At 46.6% G+C, this 18,989-nt stretch overlaps 4 protein-coding genes across 4 annotated transcripts in view; 3 read left to right on the top strand and 1 right to left on the bottom strand.

Annotated features, from left to right (window-relative positions):
- LOC128304381 (netrin receptor UNC5C-like) overlaps positions 1-4,746 on the top strand; it is a 40,356-nt gene extending 35,610 nt beyond the window's left edge. The window contains exons 10-11 of the mRNA XM_053041562.1: positions 2,931-3,037; positions 3,368-4,746. Coding sequence (XP_052897522.1) covers positions 2,931-3,037; positions 3,368-4,746 — 1,486 coding nt within the window. The remainder of the gene's footprint in view (positions 1-2,930; positions 3,038-3,367) is intronic.
- Positions 4,747-10,854: 6,108 nt separating this feature from the next.
- On the top strand, positions 10,855-14,263 carry LOC128302678 (probable ATP-dependent DNA helicase HFM1). The gene has a single exon (XM_053039541.1). The coding sequence runs from the start codon at positions 10,855-10,857 to the stop codon at positions 14,206-14,208; it is 3,354 nt and encodes a 1,117-aa protein (XP_052895501.1). The 3' UTR covers positions 14,209-14,263.
- Positions 14,264-14,279: 16 nt separating this feature from the next.
- Positions 14,280-16,104, bottom strand: LOC128302340 (glia maturation factor gamma). The gene is made up of 3 exons (XM_053039140.1): positions 15,946-16,104; positions 15,755-15,848; positions 14,280-15,611 (listed from the first exon to the last, which is right to left on the bottom strand). Exons 1-3 carry the CDS (start codon positions 15,946-15,948, stop codon positions 15,292-15,294), a joined length of 417 nt encoding a protein of 138 aa, XP_052895100.1. The 5' UTR covers positions 15,949-16,104; the 3' UTR covers positions 14,280-15,291.
- A 364-nt stretch (positions 16,105-16,468) lies between these two features.
- LOC128303319 (exocyst complex component 3) lies at positions 16,469-18,837 on the top strand. Its single transcript, XM_053040242.1, has 2 exons — positions 16,469-17,491; positions 17,556-18,837. Exons 1-2 carry the CDS (start codon positions 16,520-16,522, stop codon positions 18,795-18,797), a joined length of 2,214 nt encoding a protein of 737 aa, XP_052896202.1. The 5' UTR covers positions 16,469-16,519; the 3' UTR covers positions 18,798-18,837.
- The last annotated feature ends 152 nt before the right edge of the window (positions 18,838-18,989 follow it).

The following is an 18,989-nucleotide window of genomic DNA, read 5'->3' as shown; positions in this document are numbered from 1 at the left end:
TTTTATTATCAGCCACACTAGAACTCCGAGCTGAAAAAAAACCCATCTTAACGAACCCCGCCTCGTCGCGTTCGCGGAAATTTATAAACCTAATAACCGCATAAAATAACACCACACCGTTTCCGCCAGCGGTTCCCCATCGGCAAACGGCAAGGAAGACGCTGTTTCTGCGCCACGATGACTGATGTTTCTGTAAATAACCACACATCCAATTACGCGAGCGCGAATACCACCTCCGTTTGCGTGTGGTTGCGTCTCGCCTGTACCGGCATGTGCGTTCGTCTATCACTCACAATAACCACACAGTCCGCACACGGGTGGTCATAAAACTTCACATCGACGTAGGTCCGCGAGATAGGCCCCGCACAAACAAGATCGATGCGCTTTCGCTGCCTGCGCCATGCGGATCTACTGTGCCGCGCGGTGAGACTAGCGCGTCTTGAATGGGCCTAATGGTGGTAAGAGATCCGAACAGGCGGAGCCCATCTGCAACTGAGGCCTACCTGTCTCCGAAGCACCTGTCTGAAGCCGGCTGAAGCTTGAAAGGTGATAAAACGTTCACTTTGGTGTAATTACAACGCAACCAGCGATCAAACGGAGAGGCACACATTGTTGGCCTCGCGGCCCGGCCGTGGACACGTACTAATAGAGTAATCAAAGCCATCCGTCATCAGCGTCCACAACCGAGTAGGGGGGAAAGATAAACGCCACGCATCTCCACATGACGGTCGGTGCGCGCGGAATCAAAAACTCCCCTTCGTCCGAGTCATCCGGCTCCGCAATAAGACAGGCAGCAGGCCGGCACTTGTTCTGTGCCGGTTAGGCTTTTATGGCTCATTCATTTTAATCACGCCTTCTTCGCCGCGAAGAAGTGGACATTCGTTTTGATTACGGCGGAAGTCAAATTCCGGGTCCCACTTAACGCTGAATGGTGCGTGCGGCAGAAGCGGCGTCGTTCTGTATTTTTAACGCACCTAATGAATTCGGCTGCCCGTACGGGAATGGAAATAAAAACCATTGCCATTTCGGCCATTGTGGTCATCCTTTTGATCATCCTTTACGATGGTTTTTCGGTTCGATTTTCACTCGGCCTCGGTTCTAAATCCCCATCCCATCCCAGATGTGTAGGCAGCACGCAAGCCCCAGGACCCAAATTCAGCGCAGGAATCACCAAACACGGCTAATGCGCCATCAATGAGGTGTCAAAAACGGTGAATACTTGGAATACGTTCGTCAACGCGCGCAACGCCACTGCCCCAAAATCGCAATGTCCACATATGGCAGGATGTGCGAATTCGTCCAGCGCCGCCGGTGATTAATCAATAAATTTCGCGCCCTCGGCAATTACAGCGTCACAGGTTGCTCAGGCCAGTTCGGGAATCGTCACATTATGCTCGGGGATGTGGCGTAACCACCGACAGCGACCGATCGTAAACCGTGTGCGTATCGTCCGTTTGAAGCTGCGAGACGTGACAGAAATATTTGAGTTCGGTGGTGAGTCCCAAAACAAAAAAAAAACGGCCCGCTGTCCGGGACCGGCTGTCGGCTATCCAGTAGGGGTGTCTTAATTTCATCCTTTTACGACGCGGTCATATTTCTCGCGAAATGACCAAAACGGCCGTGCCCGGTCGGCTGCGAAATGCGAGACTCGTTAACACGCGAAACACGCTTTAAAGTGGCGATTAAAATTATTGATTGTCGGTGGCGGAAGGCAATAGGGAATGAAGTGTCACGTCTTTGTCAATGTGAACAAAAAAATACCCCTCGATCGATCTTTTGCCGGCTGTGTGAACGCTGGTTGGGGCATATCACCTTCCCGGCACCGGGCCCTGTGGTCAATTGTTGTTGAATGAAAAAAGAGAACCTACTAAATCACCCACTGGTTTGGTTAAGGCCTCCGATTTCAGTTCAGACGCTCTTCGGTAATTTGAACTCGCATAAACTGCATTCCTCCGACGGGAGGATCAGGAAATCAGCGGAACGAGCCGTTTGGTCGGTTCGGTTTGGTGAGTCAGCTCGTTAGATGGTCACGAGTTGGATTTATGCAAATTTTGCTTTTTACCCAAACCACCCACACGCAGGCACACGCCCTTACTGGGACCATTTCAAATGGCCTCATCCATTTCTTTCTTTCTCTGTCTCTCCCTCTAGTTCAGATTGTATCAATCCAATTCCAAAATCCAAAACCCCAAACCAAACACCTCTACCGGTCGTGATTATCCTAGGACAACACACCGTTTGGTGTCATTTGGGCCACTCTCCAAATAGACGACCCGGAGTCAGAGTGCCCTGCGTCCCGAGGTTCGTCGGCGAGAGGGCACGAAGGAACTAATCTATGTCACATAATTCAACTATACTGACACCTCATTACCATTAACTCGTTTGTTTACCGCCATGTTTAACATCAGTCTTCCCGTGGTCCCTTGTGGTCACACTTTGGAAATAACTACAGACGAAAGAGTGCAGCAAAAAAAAAAAGCACACTCGTCGCAGTTCTGCGGATTGACCACTCCATTCCATTCGTCTTTTTTTGTGCCGCTTTGTGACAGCGCAGCGTTCTAATGCCGCGCGCGCGGCGGAATGTTATTTATGGGCTCCATCCATCCCGGTGCCGTGGACCCACACGGCCGGGCCATCCCGAAATTGACCCATCACCTCGCCATGGTCAGTGTGTAGTTCGGGACACATACACACAAAAACCCAACAGATCGTGCACAAAGTTCTTGCTTACCACGGAGTTCCCCTCCGTGGACTCCATCAGCACCATAATAGACCGTTCTGACCACAAAACCAACTCCCGACGTGCGGATCGTGCAGTTCGGCCGGACTTGTTGTCTACCGAAACCTGTCAAACCATAAATGGATTTTATGCACTCCTGCAGTTTTGCCATTCATTGCCTCTCCCGTTTCGCTTTCCATTTCCTTCGCAGCTACATCTACCCGCTGGACAAAGTTAGCATCAATGAATCATACTCGTCGTCCACCTATTCGAAGCGCGTGTGCAGCGTGGAGTCGCTCGAGACATCGACCAACACATGTAAGTATCCGCGCTAGGCGCCGCCAGTGAACGATTGAATCGTTTCCGAACCAACACTCCGGCCCCGGCGGTGACCCCCCCCCCCCCCCCCATAATATCAATCGTGATCAATTTGCCAACGCAGAATGCTTGTCTCAATTTGACATCCGATTGATTGACGCGGTCAAAAAGTTGAAATTGTAGGAGTTCTAGTACTACATAGTAATACTCCCGCGGCATGTCACAGATGTCACTTGCTTGGTGACAGGCACAGGTTGTGATACTAATTACCACTCTTTGTTCGGTTCCGCTTTTTTTCCTTTCTTTCAACCCAACTTCAAACCGAACTAGCAGCAGATTCCGCCTACGATCAGGCACCGATGATTCCCAACACATCGCCCGCCATCCGACCGACGACCTTAGTGGAGGAGGCGGGCACATTCCGGGGCACCGAGGTAACTCAGGCGACGCTCACTCCCGCCGGAGCATTGCTTCGGCTTAACACCTACTCGACCGCGTTGCTAATCCCCGAAGGGGCCATTCCGAAGCACCAGCGGCACAGCGTGGTGCTCTCGATCGTGCGCGACGACAAACATCACGTGCCGGTACCGACCGGGCCCCGCACAACCTACCTCAGCCCGGTCGTGTTCTGCGGTCCGGTCGATACGAAAGTAAATAAACCGATCGTCATGCAGCTGCCGCACTGTGCCGAGAACCTTTCCAACTGGGCCTTCTCGCTCTACAGCGCCCCGGACAATGTAACGGCGTGGAGCAAGGTCGTGACCATTGGCGAGGAGACGATCAACACGCCGGCCCTGGTGCAGATCGACAAGCGGTACGCGTACGTACTGACCGAAGCGTTCGGCAAGTACGTGCTGGTGGGTGAATCGGCCACCGACATCCAGGAGCGGGTAGCCTGCAAGAAGCTGCGGCTCTTTATCTGCGGCCCGTCAACCGTGCCCGAGTTTTCCGATGTCAGCCTGCGGATCTACATCGTCGAAGATAACCCGGGTGCGGAGGAACGCTGCAGACACTGCGAGCAAGAAATCGGTGGTGTTGTACTCGGTCGCAGCTCGGTTCTACATTTTGCCGATGTCGGACAGGGTCTTATCATCGACATGCGGTGTGTGGGGGGATGGCGAACGAAGAGTGCCAGCGAGCGACAGACGATACCGTTCTCGCACGTGTGGAACAGCAACTCCACCGCGCTGCACTGCAGTTTCACCCTGTGTCGAACCGAACACGACAAGTGTGACTTTAAGATCGAGGTGCAGGCGGCACAGGATCTCAGTTCCTTCGGTGCACCGGCCACCATGAGCATCTCGTCGTTCGTCCCGATGCCGAAAGATGGCCAGTGCCAGCATTCATCCAGTTCCTTCGAAACGATGACCATCTGTAGCGTTGGGTCCGGTTCGGGCGATCACACCAACGTGCTCACTACCGATCGCTTCCGGCTGTCGAAGGACGTCAAGCGGAAGCTGTGCCGCTGTCTCGACCCACCCACCCAGAAGCGGAACGATTGGCGCATGCTCGCCGCTCACCTCAACGTTGACCGTTACCTCACGTATTTCGCCACCCGGCCCTCACCCACCGACCAGATCCTCGACCTCTGGGAGTGCCGCAATCGCGAGCTGAACGCGCTGCAGCAACTGATCGAGATCTGTCGCACGATGGAGCGACCGGATGCGGTAGCAATACTCGAACAGATCCAAACAGCGCCCTGGGTGTAGGGTCGATCGTCATGCTCATTACGGTGGAACACGGTGGTGGCTTCCCTGGGTGCACGGAAGCCACCGCCAGAACTAACAGAATAACCAAGCGATGGCTGCGATATAGGTCAAGTCACTCTTTATAAATATTTATAATTCATTATCTCCAAACGGACACCGCTAGCCGGGTCTGTCGGTGTGTTGCACCAAACCGTTTGCCGAGTGACTGACAGGCGGGCTGTCCTGGAACTACCCCGCACCCTGCCTCCACCTCGGGCGCCCCATCCCCCATCCCGGACTGGACAATCCTATCGGACAATCTTATATTAACTCCACCACGCTGCCGCAAAGCTGATAGTCAAGCACTACACGAATTGTCGGATGTCATTTACTGACACTGACACGGCACGGATGCGAGGCGTCATTGTACTGATTGCAATTGCACGATGCACCGCACTGGTCTGCAGCAGCCACCACGACGATGGGCCCCAAAACAGAGGAGAGGGTCCTGTCCATTCAGAGCAGCCTTTCGAATCGTGAAGTTCAGAGGCGGAGAGGTCAGCCAAAAAGGTCAGTTTTGCGAAGGGAATGTGTTACATACGGCATGCCGGGAATCAGTTGGTGAATGGTTGGGCAAGGCGACTGGAGGATGCCTGCACAAAAGGTGATGTCTTTTTTTTTCTCTCAATTTCCAATCTGTATATTCTAACATAGCTCCGTAAGACTTTGTTTTCTGACGCGCACGCAGCAAAAAAAACATACCATTAATCTCAAAACCGTTACTGCTACAAACTGTATCGCTCAATCACAGATGTTCAACAAAAGGTAGTTGGCTAGAAGAATGAATCGAAACTCGTTTTGATATAGAAATATTGCAAGTTGTGCAAGTACCCTGATGGATCCGCTTGGAGGAGTGCATTACAGGGCATCGCGTAATTCTTTGACAGTTTCCCATCAATTTTAGAATTCATTCCGTGTTTTTTTGACGGTTTCCTAGATATTTTGGAATTCGATCCGAGGTTTTTCGATTGGGACGGTCCAGTGATGTATAGGTTTCGGCGCCGGTCTTCACACAACAGAACCAGTCCAAAATCCCATCCAGATCAATTTTCTGTACACAGGACAGACTATCCGGCAACGGATAAATAGAGACAAAGAAAGCCAGAAATGATCGGCCTAGGCTTCTTGAGGCTGTTGTGCCGAATTCAAAAATTGATGGGACGCAGTCAAAAAATTGTGGGACGCATTCAAAAATTGATGGGACGCAATCAAAAAACCTTGGGAAACTGTCAAAAAATTGTGGTATACTCTGTATCAAGCCAGAATTCATATCATACAACGAGGGTGTTTTGTTTCTGTAGAATGTTTATGACTCTTTCTACGATGCCATTACCTGGGTCATTTTCTTAAGCATCTACTCTCCTATTCTACCAAACATCTATATCTTTCGTGTGTGTATTTCTCCCTATACCCTATACGACTTTACAGCAAAGATGTAGCAAAAAGAGTGAAAATGAAAAACAGAAACCAATAGAATTAATACATAAGACTGAACAAATTTGTGTAGCGAGCGACGTATGATAATTACACGTATGAGTTGGAATGGAATCGTGCGTAACCCTAGCATAAGTACCGGATGGAAAAAAAAAATACCAAAAGAGAACCATCTGGAGCACCGCAATATCCAGGACATTTCTTGGAGATCGCTTCAAAAAACAATTGCGTCTACTGTAATAATGTACTAGTTGTTTAAGTTCTTCTATCAAAGCCGCAATGTGTTGGATGTATTACGAGCTATCGAAACGGCAAACATTAGCCCAGTGTTCTTCTTTTAAAATGTGTAGCATATTTAAGGGCAAATGCCCGCGAGAGTTAGGATTTGTCTCTTGTCCGAATATCCAGTGTTGTCGGAAACGAACTATGTTAAAGCTGATTTCATCTACTGTTTTTTTTTTCGAACTTACAAAAATAAGCAGTTCCGGGATTTAATCATACGCGATTAGGTGCATTACATGCGCACAACTGTTTCCTTAAACATACCTGTAGCATACCTAGTGTGTAAGAAAGACCGAAGCGAGGTACACTACCGTATTTGGCCGTGGACGAGCGACAGGACGAGCGTGATAAAATATTTAAAATATTTTGATTCTTTTCACTCTCTCTGTAGCTCGATTGATTGTCTACTGTTTGATGATACAACGAGAACAAGATCCCTATCGAACTTAATGAAATTGCCTTTTTCTAGGTTTTACGGTTGTTCTTACATGTTTTCAATTTAATATCCTTTGGCTTCCACATTCGTGGAGGTCTAATCCTATGTTACTATATTACTGCTTAAGTAGAAATGATTGTTTAACGATGTAAACGGAAGCGGATGAGCTACAGAGTGGAATTTGTAACGTGTAAAACAGCTCTTACTATTAGGTAATATTGGCCAGTGAAGGCTAATGGGTATACCGTGCGTTTTTATGTTTCCTCTTTTGTGTGATGGTCTGATGGATTATGGTACCGGCGAAAACAAGGCAACGGAAAATATGCGCATTTAGGGCGGCGCGTGCACAGTCAAACGAGGGATGCTACTGAAATAATGCTTCAAAATTTCGAGTGCCAAGAGGAAACATTCGTTTTTGTTGTTTTTTTTTTTTGCTTTGTTCTTGCTACATCCACTCACGGCCAACCGTACTAATGAACAAGCGGTTCGCTTAGATTGTCCTTGCATCCTGTACCGCCCATCTGTCCCGCCATTTTCCCCTCGTATTCTTTAGCCTGTCAACGACACATACAGCGTGACTACAACAAGGACGCAAAAGAATACGGTGGCATTGTGTACTGCTCAAACATCATATTTCGCTCCCACCAGGCCCTCTGCTTCCGTTGCGGGGCCCCCGTCTTGGGACACGTGCTACAAATCAACCAGCATATCTTCCCGTGCTTCCCACCCACCCGGACGCCAACTTCCGGCCGCCACCCAGCGGCGATGGCAATTAACTCAGCTGGAAACGAAATTAATTGTAAAACCGCACCGCGCATCGGTACCGCAAACCGCACTCGGTGCACACTGCATGCAATGCATGCAACAATGAGTAAAACAAAGCATCCCGACAGAAATATGAGCATAAATTGTCAATAAATTGCGGAATGCATACATTCCTCGCCGTTCCTGCGTTTGCCAATCCCGGGGCACGGGTTTATGGGCAAATGGCGCACAGCAAGGACACAATTTAAAATGCGCTTTTTAGTTTAGTTGTTTCTTTCCTTTCCCATGCTATTGCATTGCTGAACAATATCTATTGTGTAGGTAACGCCGTAGCCAAAAAGGTTGCCAACTGGGGTGATGATGCGTTTCCGAGTGTCCCGTGCTGTGGCCATTTTTTTTTTATTCTATTATTTATTAGTTATTCATGTGCAGCAAATACTACGAGTGGAGCAAAAAAAAAGTTGTTTAGCTGCCACATTTGCATACGTTCCGCAGCTAAAATGTATTCAATTAGCGAACAGTTGGAACAATGGCTATGGCAACATTCTGACCGGAAGGAGTACGTTCGGCTTCGGCGGTTCCGTTTGGTGCCATTAGCTTAAAACCTCTCCCAACTAGGCCACGATGATGGGAATTGATTTATGGGCGATTTTCCATAATCGATGACAGTATCGAAGGATAATATTTTCATATTAAATACTGTCCACAGCCGGTGGATCGCATCGCATCGAGCATGGCAGGAATGGACGGTGGCAGGAAATTCGGCAAATGGTACACTCGACTAGCCCCACAGGACAATAGAGGAAAACCAATAGGAAGGATTAAAACCGGAACGAAAAGAGAAAAAAAAACGCACACGCACATACACTTGCGTTCGTGCGTGAATGCGGGTCGGTTGCGGCCATCAGACTAATAGCAGCATAAAATAGTGCAAATAAATAGGAAACGTTTGGGCAAACGTTTCCCGTCTGCCTTGAACGGTTGATGCGTAACGAACATGGCACTCGACACACGATGAGCATAATTAAATCGACATTCGGTAGTGAACCGGAACGCCGTGGTCAGAGATGCCCTCGCCGTCGCTAGGGTGGCCATGTAGAGCGTAGTGCGCTGTTCGGGGGAGATTTGTAAATCGGGCAGTTGTCTTTCGGGACACTGCACACCGCGTGTAGATATACTCGAATTCTTGTGTAAGTAGTGTCCCCATAGCAGTACGTAATCGACAGGAAATGCTACCATTAACGATTGATACGCATATACAATACATCTAATATACCGCTCGTAGAGGCATATATATATATATATATATATATATATATATATATATATATTTGTTATAAAATATAATCGAAAACTATAACGTATAACCGTGGTGGTGTTTATTTATTTTTTTCGAAACGACACTGTAACCGGTAAGTTTTATCCGAACTGTTTCGTAGTTAGCTTCACAAATTGCTGTAAAGTATGATCGTATTTAATTTTGATTGTTGAGAGAATAGGACATTCCAACAATAGCTTGACTAGAGGACATAATGTAATAAATATAAATTATCCAAAAAAGCAAATCTGGACATTTGGCAATTTTATCAATTTTTTATTCTTGATGAAGGATTTCACTTTTGTTTTTAATCTTGTTACACTATAGCCACTATGCAGGCTTGGCCTGATGCTGGAGTCTTCCAAGCTCGTTATCTTGCCAGTTGGTGCCAGCTTATAATCCGCGGACCACATGTTCTCGTAGAGTTGGTCATTTCAGTGACAGCTCCATTGTCCTTCCACAGATACTTACTTACTTATTCGGCGAGTCTTCATAACCGCTCACGGTCGAGCGCCGTCGTCAGTCAATCGTTTATCCCGGCCTTTCTGGAGGACGCATCAACGCTATCACTCTATCTCAATTTGGGTCTACTACGCCTCATCGGTCCATGTGGGCGACCTAAAAGGACTTTACGGGCTGGGTCGTCCGGTGTCATTCTCATGACGTGAACAGCCCACCAGAGCCTGGCGAGTCTAATCCACTGTACGACAGTAAGTTGGCCATAAAACCCGTAGAGCTCGTCATTGTAGCGGATCCTCCATTGTCCTTCCACACATACAGGACCAAAAATACTTCTGGACATCTTCCTCTCGAACACATCTGAGAGGGTTTCTTCAGTTTTGGGCAAAGCCCATTTCTTAGAGGCGTAGCTGAGTACTAGAACGACATAAGTTCTATATAGTCACAGCTTCGTTCGTCGCGGCAGGTGGGTTGAGTGGAGAAGTTTCCTCAAACTGTAGAATGACCGGTTGGCAGCCTGGACCTTAGTTTCAGTTTTTAAGTATACCTTTGACAAAGCATAAATAATATAACATTTGTTGGAAACACGTGCTATACAACTTCAATAGAAGAAAACTTGCCAATCCATTTTCCCAAGTAACGTTCAACTTGTCAAGGATTTTAAATCAGTCTTTGTATAAAATTAATAAATTGAAATGGATATAGGAATTGCATAACTATTTATTTTATAATTTTGTTTTATAGAATAGAGGAAGATATAAAAAGCGCAATTATAAAATTAAATCATGAGTAGAAATCCCTTAATCTGTGTTGTTAAAAATACATTCAAAAACACACATTTTATAGATGTCCGGTTTTGCGTTTTGGACACTGTATTTATTTACGATTGGAACGAATTACGAAGAGTGCGTTATTGGGCATCTGATTCAATGTGTACAAAAAAACAACCGTTACTTTTCAAATACGTCCGTCGCAGGTGTTCCAACAACTATCGTTTGCAGTAATAAAAAATATAGGTGAAACCAACGAGAATCTTTTTTATAAACGAATGTTCACGCTCGTATTCTTTTCAGCGTTCATCAAAAGTACCTCGACCGATACTTCAGACACCATCGCAATCCAGTTCTTCGGCAGGCTGTTGCTAAGCAACCGAAAGCCGTCTTCAATTTGTTCTACACCATAGAAAGGAATTGTCACACAGTTTGGCAATTCGACCAATCTAGGTATATAGATTTACAAATAAAGATAATCTGCTAGGAACAGACAATACGGCCGATACCTAAAGATAAGGTAAGTAACAATCCGATGAGTTATTGCGGAACACTTTCGCTTTCATTGTTTGTTTGCAGTACGCCATCCAATCATCCAGTACATGATGGCACAAGCAGTTCCATCGCAACAATCGGACCCGGATGAAACTATAAACGATGCTGCATTGAAGCTCCCGGACCAAACATTCACCATGAACGATCTCGATCCGACGATTCGGAAAGCGTTTCCCAAGCTGAAAGAATTCAACAAGGTACAGTCGTCAGTCGCAAAAACCGTCATACAAACGGACAGTTCGATCGTCGTCAATGCACCCACCGGGTCGGGGAAGACCGTAATTCTTGAGCTTGCAATGGTGAAGCTCGCCCAGCAAGCAAAGGACAGTTCGTTTCGAATCCTCTACCTAGCACCGACACGATCGCTCTGTGCGGAAAAGTTTCAAGACTGGAAAGTGCGTTTCGCACCGCTCGGCATTAGTTGCATGCAGTTCGATGGCGATAGTGCGGTCGAGGATGTGAGTAAACTCAGCAACCATCGGCTTATTCTGAGCACACCGGAAAAATGGGAAGTCTTCACACGGCACTGGGATGATCAGAATGTGGCATCCGTACTACGCCCTATCCGGTTGCTTCTGATTGATGAAATTCAAGTCATCAACGATACCGAACGTGGTTCGAATCTGGAGCTAGTAGTATCGCGCATGAAGTACATCGATGCGCGACTGTGCAGAGACCACCCGAATATTGGTGGAGTTCCAGCGTCGATCCGTTTTATAGCCGTATCGGCTTGCATCCCCAATGTGGCCGATTTCGCACAATGGCTCAGAAACGATCGGAACGTGATACCGTTCACGTTCGATGAAACAAATCGCACAACGAAAATCGAGCGACACGTGCTGAGCTTTCCTTGCGCTTCGAACCCGTACAAGTTCGAGCTGAATCTCAACTACAAACTCCCGGCGATAATTGATCAATTTTCACGCCAAAAGCCAACGCTTGTCTTTTGCACGTCACGCAAAAGTGTGGAATCGACCGCCAAATTCCTTGCCCGATCGAATATAAAGCGCAGCATTCCTGCAGGACCAACTCTCAGCGAATTGGCCAACAATCTGGCAAACCGAAACATGCAGGAGTGTGTATCGAAGGGTGTCGCCTACCACCATGCCGGTTTGCTGCACCACGATCGCATCCAGATCGAAAACCACTTCCGTGCCGGTCAGATAGCGGTGCTCTGCTGTACCAGCACCCTCTGCATGGGTGTTAATCTGCCCGCCTATCTGGTCGTTGTGAAGTCAACGTTTAATCACGCCGGCAAGGATTACACCGACAACTACATCCTGCAGATGATCGGCCGTGCTGGACGTGCTGAGTACAATGAGGATGGTGTAGCGGTCATACTAACAACCGACGTAAATTTAACTCGCTATCAAAAGATCATTACCGAAACAATCCCGATCGAATCGCAGCTTCGCCCGAAACTTCCGGAGCTGCTAAATTCTGAGATTGCGCACGGTATCATCTACGATCAGCCGGCAGTAATGGAGTGGATAAAATCCACGTTTTTCTACGTCCGCGCACGGGTAAACCCAGCACACTACCAACTCACCGGCGGACGACTTATCGATGAGGAGATAGAGAAACTGTGCACCGATACGATTGAGTCGCTGGAAGCGAATGAATTGATTGTAAAGCAACGCTTCAATACGATTGTGGCTTCTGTTTGCGGTCGGTTAATGGCACGTAATCAACTCTCCTTTCAAACGATGAAACTCCTTCAGCAGGACATGAAGGGTAAGGAATCGCTCGACGAAATGCTTGTTCTTATAACACGGGCTAACGAATTCAGCGAATTCAAGTGCCGACAGGGTGAGAAAAAGATTCTCAACACCCTCAACGGACCCACGATCTCTGCCTCGTACTGTGATGGAGGCGATGATTCAACCGGCGGAGTCCGGTTCCGATGGCCCAGACGCATCAGTACTACCGGGGCCAAGGTGTACTGCTTGGTGCAGGCCGTGTTCGGCAACCTAACCATAAACGATCACGGTTTGCACCAGGAAGCGGCTAAAATCGTGTCGCTTGGAGCACGAATTGCCCGGTTCATTGTTGGACTGTTAACGGCCAACCGGGACCATTTCGAGTCCGGCAGCTTCCGGGCGCTCATTAGTGTTACAACGCTACTGCAGTGCTTTCAAACGAAACTTTGGGAGAACAGTCCGTTCCTGACGAAACAACTAGGACAAATTGGCCCGAGGCTCGCACGTCATCTAGCGGACCGTGGCAAGATTACATTCCAAGCCGTGCGAAATTCAGATCCGCGTGAAATTGAATGTATCCTGAAGAAGCAACCACCTTTGGGTAATGATATTGTAAACTTCGTAAGCGGTCTACCAGAGTTTACAATTGAATTGAAGAAATCGCTTGGGGATCCACCGTCCTTTACCTGTACCGTCGTGCAGAAGAATGTAGACTACGATCCGGAAATATCGGTGAGCTTCAGTGTCCTGGTGGGAGATTCTACCAACAGGGTGTTACTGCATCTGGACAGCTGTACGATGGAGAACATTCCAGTGCTGGGTTGTACGTGGCCATTATCGGTAAAAGACTGTTCCGTTGAATCGCTCTCGGCCTACCTCATCTGCCAGAACTGGACCGGATTGGACTGTACGCATACACTGTGGCTCGTGGAGCAACCGAACATCGTCAAACACCGTCAAACCGCAATAACAAACTTCTTTCCAAACACTTCAGCAAATGATTCGACAGTTTCGATCGAAAAACTTGTGTTGCCTTCCGTGCTGGAGCTATCCCGAATGCGGTCAAATGTTTCAAAAGCGAATGAGTCGTCACATGCGGAGGAACAGTCTTTTCTAGATGTGTCCCGCTACACATCGTTCAATTCCGAACAAACTACTTTTCGTGACAATGTTACAGCTTTGAACGCAATAACAGCCAACAACAGTGCTAATGATTGCAGAGTGACCGAAAAGGAACTCGACCACACTAAACTTGTCGATGGTCCAAACAATTCGAACAATCATGAACAAATTAACTTTCATAAACCCATCCGCTCTATATTAAAGCCAGCCTCATCTGCACTTCCCGACAAACCGCAAGCCTTTGCACCGTTAAACATATCCGAGTGTCTAACAATCGGCAACAATGAAAACCATCTTCAACAGCCAAACGAGCCATCGACTGTCGAATTACTGTTCCGAAACGATGAGCTCCAGTACATGTTTCAGCCGGAAAGATGCACGCTGAATTTCACACTCTGCAGTCCAGTAGACAGTATTGTGCAGTGCTTCAAACGGTACAACATATTTATGGCCCATCGGCACACATTTTTAACTCCATTGCCAACGAAGGAAGACCTGGCGAAGATTGATACAGCAGTGCGAAAAAAGAAAAACTTTGATCTAGGATCTGCCTGTGACGTGTTTTGCTCCGATGATGAGTGATTTAGAAGCGAATAATGTACATAATTTCACTGTTTGATTTGTGTAAAACTGACACAAAACACTAAGCTAAGTTAAGCAACGCGGTTCAATACTATCAAAACTATTCATTTATTGTTACGTTACACGGTAATACACTGACTAAAACAAGCGCAGTATTATGAAATCAAAACCCCCCGACGTGTAGGATAGTTAGTTAGCATACTTTGCCTGTTTGAATTAGGTAAATAAATGAAATTTTTCTTTTGAATTCTATCAAGATCGTGCACGCACACCAAACAAAACTCGATCGTACTCATGCTACAATCACATACCGAATGATCTCCCATCCGTGATCGTTTCCCACGTTCGGTCGAAATCGTTACAATTTGCATAGTTACACACAACGAAAACAAAAATTACCGAATAGTAGTTGTACTTGTGTCTTTGTCGATTGGCTGGTTCCGGAGTGCTCCGGAAGTGGCATTGAAATATACTTTAAATGCTATGCGTCAACTTCGCTAAAAAGAGAAAAAAATAGACAAAAGCGAAACGTTTACACGATTATGTTATGTTATAGCTATTTAGCTTCTATCACGCACGATAATATCGTCGTTGCACGATAAATCTATCGTTATGTTCCTGCACAGATATTCTGATCAGCAAAAGCCAACTACTGGTCCTGTCCTATGTTCCACTTGCCGTCGTGGATGATATCGTTATCGTTATTGTAGGTAGGTAGCTACATCAAAAATTCTGACCAAAAATTCTTACGCCGAGGTATTCCAACTACGTTCAATAAGCTCTCTAAAATTGAGTTTTGCCCTTTTACTAGCACGGATTTGTTCTCCATGCCCAACCGATCGGCATACGGCAGGGCACCGGGACTATGAATCGATTACGTTGCATTGTTCATGCTTACTTTTTGCATGTTACTTTTTTTCTGGCATTTGTTATTTGGCAATTCTCTCTCGCTCTCTCTATTGGGGTTATCATTTCTAGGTGCATATTATAGTGTGCATTTGTCTGTCTGTGCATTCGTGGAGCTTCATCTGCTGCTTCTGGTGATGTCTTGTTGGTCGCTATCTCCCCGTAGAATTATGCATTTTATCGAAGTTTTTCTCTTAGCCAATCTTCGGTCATATCGTCCAGCTCACGAATCTCGTAGTAGCGAGTTAGATCTGCCTCACGCTGCAAAGCCATGCGTGTTTTTGCGTACAACATGCACAGTTCCATCTGACTGTCGCGCGGTGTGTAAAAAATGAAACACATTGGGTAGGATATCCGTGAATCATCATGTACCATCTTGTAGCTATAGATGATGTAGCGTGGCTGGTGGCTCGGCAGCTGTTCCTGCAGCTCCTCGATCGCCACATCGTCCAGCAACTCGTCTACGGTAACTAGTTGCTTTTCGCGATCAATTTTCACTAAAATATATCATGTTGTTTAGTCATCATCGCCAATGTGTTATGCACGTTATCGATAGGCGGACTGGATGATTCATCCACGACACAACCGATAACAACAGTAGCAATGGTGAAGCGTAAGCGCGTATGCCTGGGGTACTTACGAATCAGCGCAGTGTTGGTTGCGTTTCGTCGGAAACGAAATTTGCAGATCTCCTCCTTTGCCTCCGGGCTAATATCACAGATCTGCGCTTCGGTCTGTTCAAGCGGAAACGGATGATTACGGACAATTATCTTACAGGGGGTACTAGCGTACGTGAAGGTATTGCTACGCAAGCTAGGAACGGTAACTTACCATCTTTTTGTTGAGGTTTATACGCAGAGGAACACACTTTTACACAATCACAGCAAACTATTCAACTAAGTTCGAACGTTTAATTCAAATTAACTAACCGTGAAGCTGCAATACGAGCAGTTACCGTACGTGCAATGTTTGAAAGCGCCTCGCCTTGATTCTTTGTTTGTGTTTTGTTTGGTACCGTTACGTTTTTGTTGTCTTCTTGTTATTTGGATGTCACGTCCGTTTACAACGTGCAGTGCTGTACTTGACTCCACTCTTGCTTTTATCCAGTCGAGAAGATATGTTGCGATGATTTAATTCAAAGTTTATAATATGGAGACGAATTTATATAAACGTACTCTTCGTACAGAAGAATCGATTAAAATACCAGTATTACTTGGAGCAACATTTATTTGAAATTCTGCACTTTTGTTGCTCATTATGACCAAAAGTAAATTTGAATCCCATAATTTCCAGTGGCCACAGTTTGTTTACGTCATCTGGCTATCGCCAAACACAACCCAAACGTATTCGTCGGTGTACAATCGATTTGGGGAATTAGTTCGTGTGTTATCAAATTCGATCAAAAATGGATCTCGAACAAATCCACCAGGAAGCGCGACAAGCGGCCCTAAATGAAGTAAAGAACATGTTTCAGCGGTCAAACCAGATGGAGAAAGTGGACCAGTATCGGCGTCGCATATATCGCAAAAATCTTTCGATGGACGCCCAGCTGAAGACGTGCATGCAAAACCAAACCGACGATGTGAAGATTGGCGTGAAGAAACTGCAGACCGCATTGGACCAAATTCAAGAGATTGGCGATCGAATGAAGAGTGCCTTTGCGATGTTGACCGATGTACCGACCGTGTACGACACACTGGAAAGTGTCCGAGATGAGAATGCAAAACATTCGCAGTATATGACGGCGATGGAGAACTTGAAGCATATCTTCACCGTTCAGTCCAGTGTAGATAAGGCAATGCAGTGGATCGAGGAGGACAAACTGCTGCACGCCCATCAGTGTTTATCGGATTTGGAAAATTCTCGTGACGATCTGCTATACGAGCTTCATAAACTACCGAAACAGAACGCTCACGATAAGATCACACTGAAAAGGTACTTCGAGAAGGTGGAAACGGTGTCGGTGACGCTGGAGAAAAAAATAAGGCTGGTGCTGCAACGGACACTGAACACGGTACGCAAGGAACCGACCGTTATTGTGACGGCGTTGCGTATCATCGAACGCGAGGAAAAAGCCGATGCGTTTGCATTGCAGCAGCAGAAAAATACTGGCTTTATTGCACCTGGACGTCCGAAGCGTTGGCGCCAGAAGGCACTAGACGTGCTGAACGATTCCGCTGTTCAACGTATCGAAGGTTCGAAGCTGGAGGAGCGATCGGATAACAAGATGTGGTTGGTACGAGATCTCGAACTCACCAGACAGTTTCTCTTGGAGGACTTGCGTGTTGTTAAATCGTTATGTGTGCCCTGCTTTCCACCGCATTATAACATCCTGAACGAGTATGTGACGATGTATCACAATGCAATGTCGAAATACGTAAGTTACGAGAGGCTATCTCTTGTCTAACATTCAGATTAAAACCTTTTTGTTTCAATTTTAGCTTGAAGAACTTATACAAACTGGCTTGGAAGGGAATGAATATGTTACGATACTGTCATGGATCATGAACACATACCCCGGCCGAGAACTGATGCAACATCCGGACCTGATGATCGATTTGTCGAACGTAGGTCCACTGGTTAGTAAGCAGCGTTTGCACGAAATGGAAACGGCCTACCTACGAACAATGGAGCGTAACTACCAGGAGTGGATGACGAAAACACTCGAGACAGAAAAAACAGACTGGATCAACGGAGTCGAGATGGAATCGACCGATCAGTACTACCATACATCAGCGCCCATGATCATCTACCAGATGATTGATCAAAATCTACAGGTCACCAATACAACCCACTCGGACCTAACGTTTAATGCTCTTATTCTAAGCATCCAGCAGATGACCAAGTACGGCCATATTTACCGCACTGCGGTAATCGAGTACAAGGAACGTCATTTCCGCGATCGTAGCCAGGCCCCGTTCTTCACGCAACACATCATCACGATCGTGAATAACTGTCAACAAATGATTGAAATTGCACAGCAGCTGAAACAACTGTACTGGCCCAAATCGAAAACGCAGCATTACGAGGAGTTTGAAAAGCTGGTCAAGACGTACCAAACGCTACGCGATGAAACGGGATTGGTACTGCTGGAGGAAGCGTTCCTCGATCTGGAAGGTCACTTCAACGAACTGTTCACCGCCAAGTGGACCACATCGTCGGTGTCGGTTGATACCATTTGCGTTACGCTGGAGGACTATTTCCAGGACTACAATCATCTCCGAACGGCCAACTTTGAGTACGTTATCGGCGAGGCACAGAAAATGGTCGCGAAGCGTTACATCAAAGCGATGCTTTCGAAGCGGCTGAACAAAAATCGGGCCGAATGTGAGGTGCTTGCGAAGAAAATTGCTAAGGAAGCAAAGCAGATCAAAATGTTTTTCGAAAAGGTGGCACCAAACGTTGCCAAAAGCGATTCACCGATCGATGTAATTTCCAATCTGGCGGGATTGTTGAACTGTGACGCGGAGATGCTGGTGCTGGATTTGCACTCTGTACTCTCATCGTATCCTTCCATTACCGAGGATCATCTTGTACGGTTGTTCTACTTGCGTAATGATTTTAAAAGCAGCGAACTAAAGGAAAAGGTGCAGGATGCGTTGGCGTCGAGAAAATCTACCATCAGCCACGATAAGCAGGACGCAATATTTAAAGAGATTATCTTTTCTGATAAGCTGTGGTAAACTGCGCATTGCATATCAATATGGCATGGAATCTAATTACTGCAATAAATATTTATAGCATTATGCAAATGATAGTTAAAATAAATTTTAAAAATGTTTTTTTTTTATTATCGTTAGAACGGCCAGGCCGTATATCTAATTTTAAAAATGTTCGAACATACCAATTTGGACCCACGGCAAATTCGCGCAAAA

Source organism: Anopheles moucheti, chromosome 3 (genome assembly GCF_943734755.1).
Source record: "Anopheles moucheti chromosome 3, idAnoMoucSN_F20_07, whole genome shotgun sequence".
Classification (NCBI taxonomy): domain Eukaryota; kingdom Metazoa; phylum Arthropoda; class Insecta; order Diptera; family Culicidae; genus Anopheles; species Anopheles moucheti.
Note: the sequence above shows the minus strand (reverse complement) of the source record. Positions and strands in the feature narration are given on the sequence as shown.

Coding starts and splice junctions, on each gene's coding strand:
- LOC128302340 (XM_053039140.1), bottom strand. Junction 15,612..15,754: donor AACCAACACTGCGCTGATTC/GTAAGTACCCCA, acceptor GATATATTTTAG/TGAAAATTGATCGCGAAAAG.
- LOC128302678 (XM_053039541.1), top strand. CDS start 10,855: ATGGCACAAGCAGTTCCATCGCAACAATCGGACCCGGATGAAACTATA.
- LOC128303319 (XM_053040242.1), top strand. CDS start 16,520: ATGGATCTCGAACAAATCCACCAGGAAGCGCGACAAGCGGCCCTAAAT. Junction 17,492..17,555: donor ACAATGCAATGTCGAAATAC/GTAAGTTACGAG, acceptor TTTCAATTTTAG/CTTGAAGAACTTATACAAAC.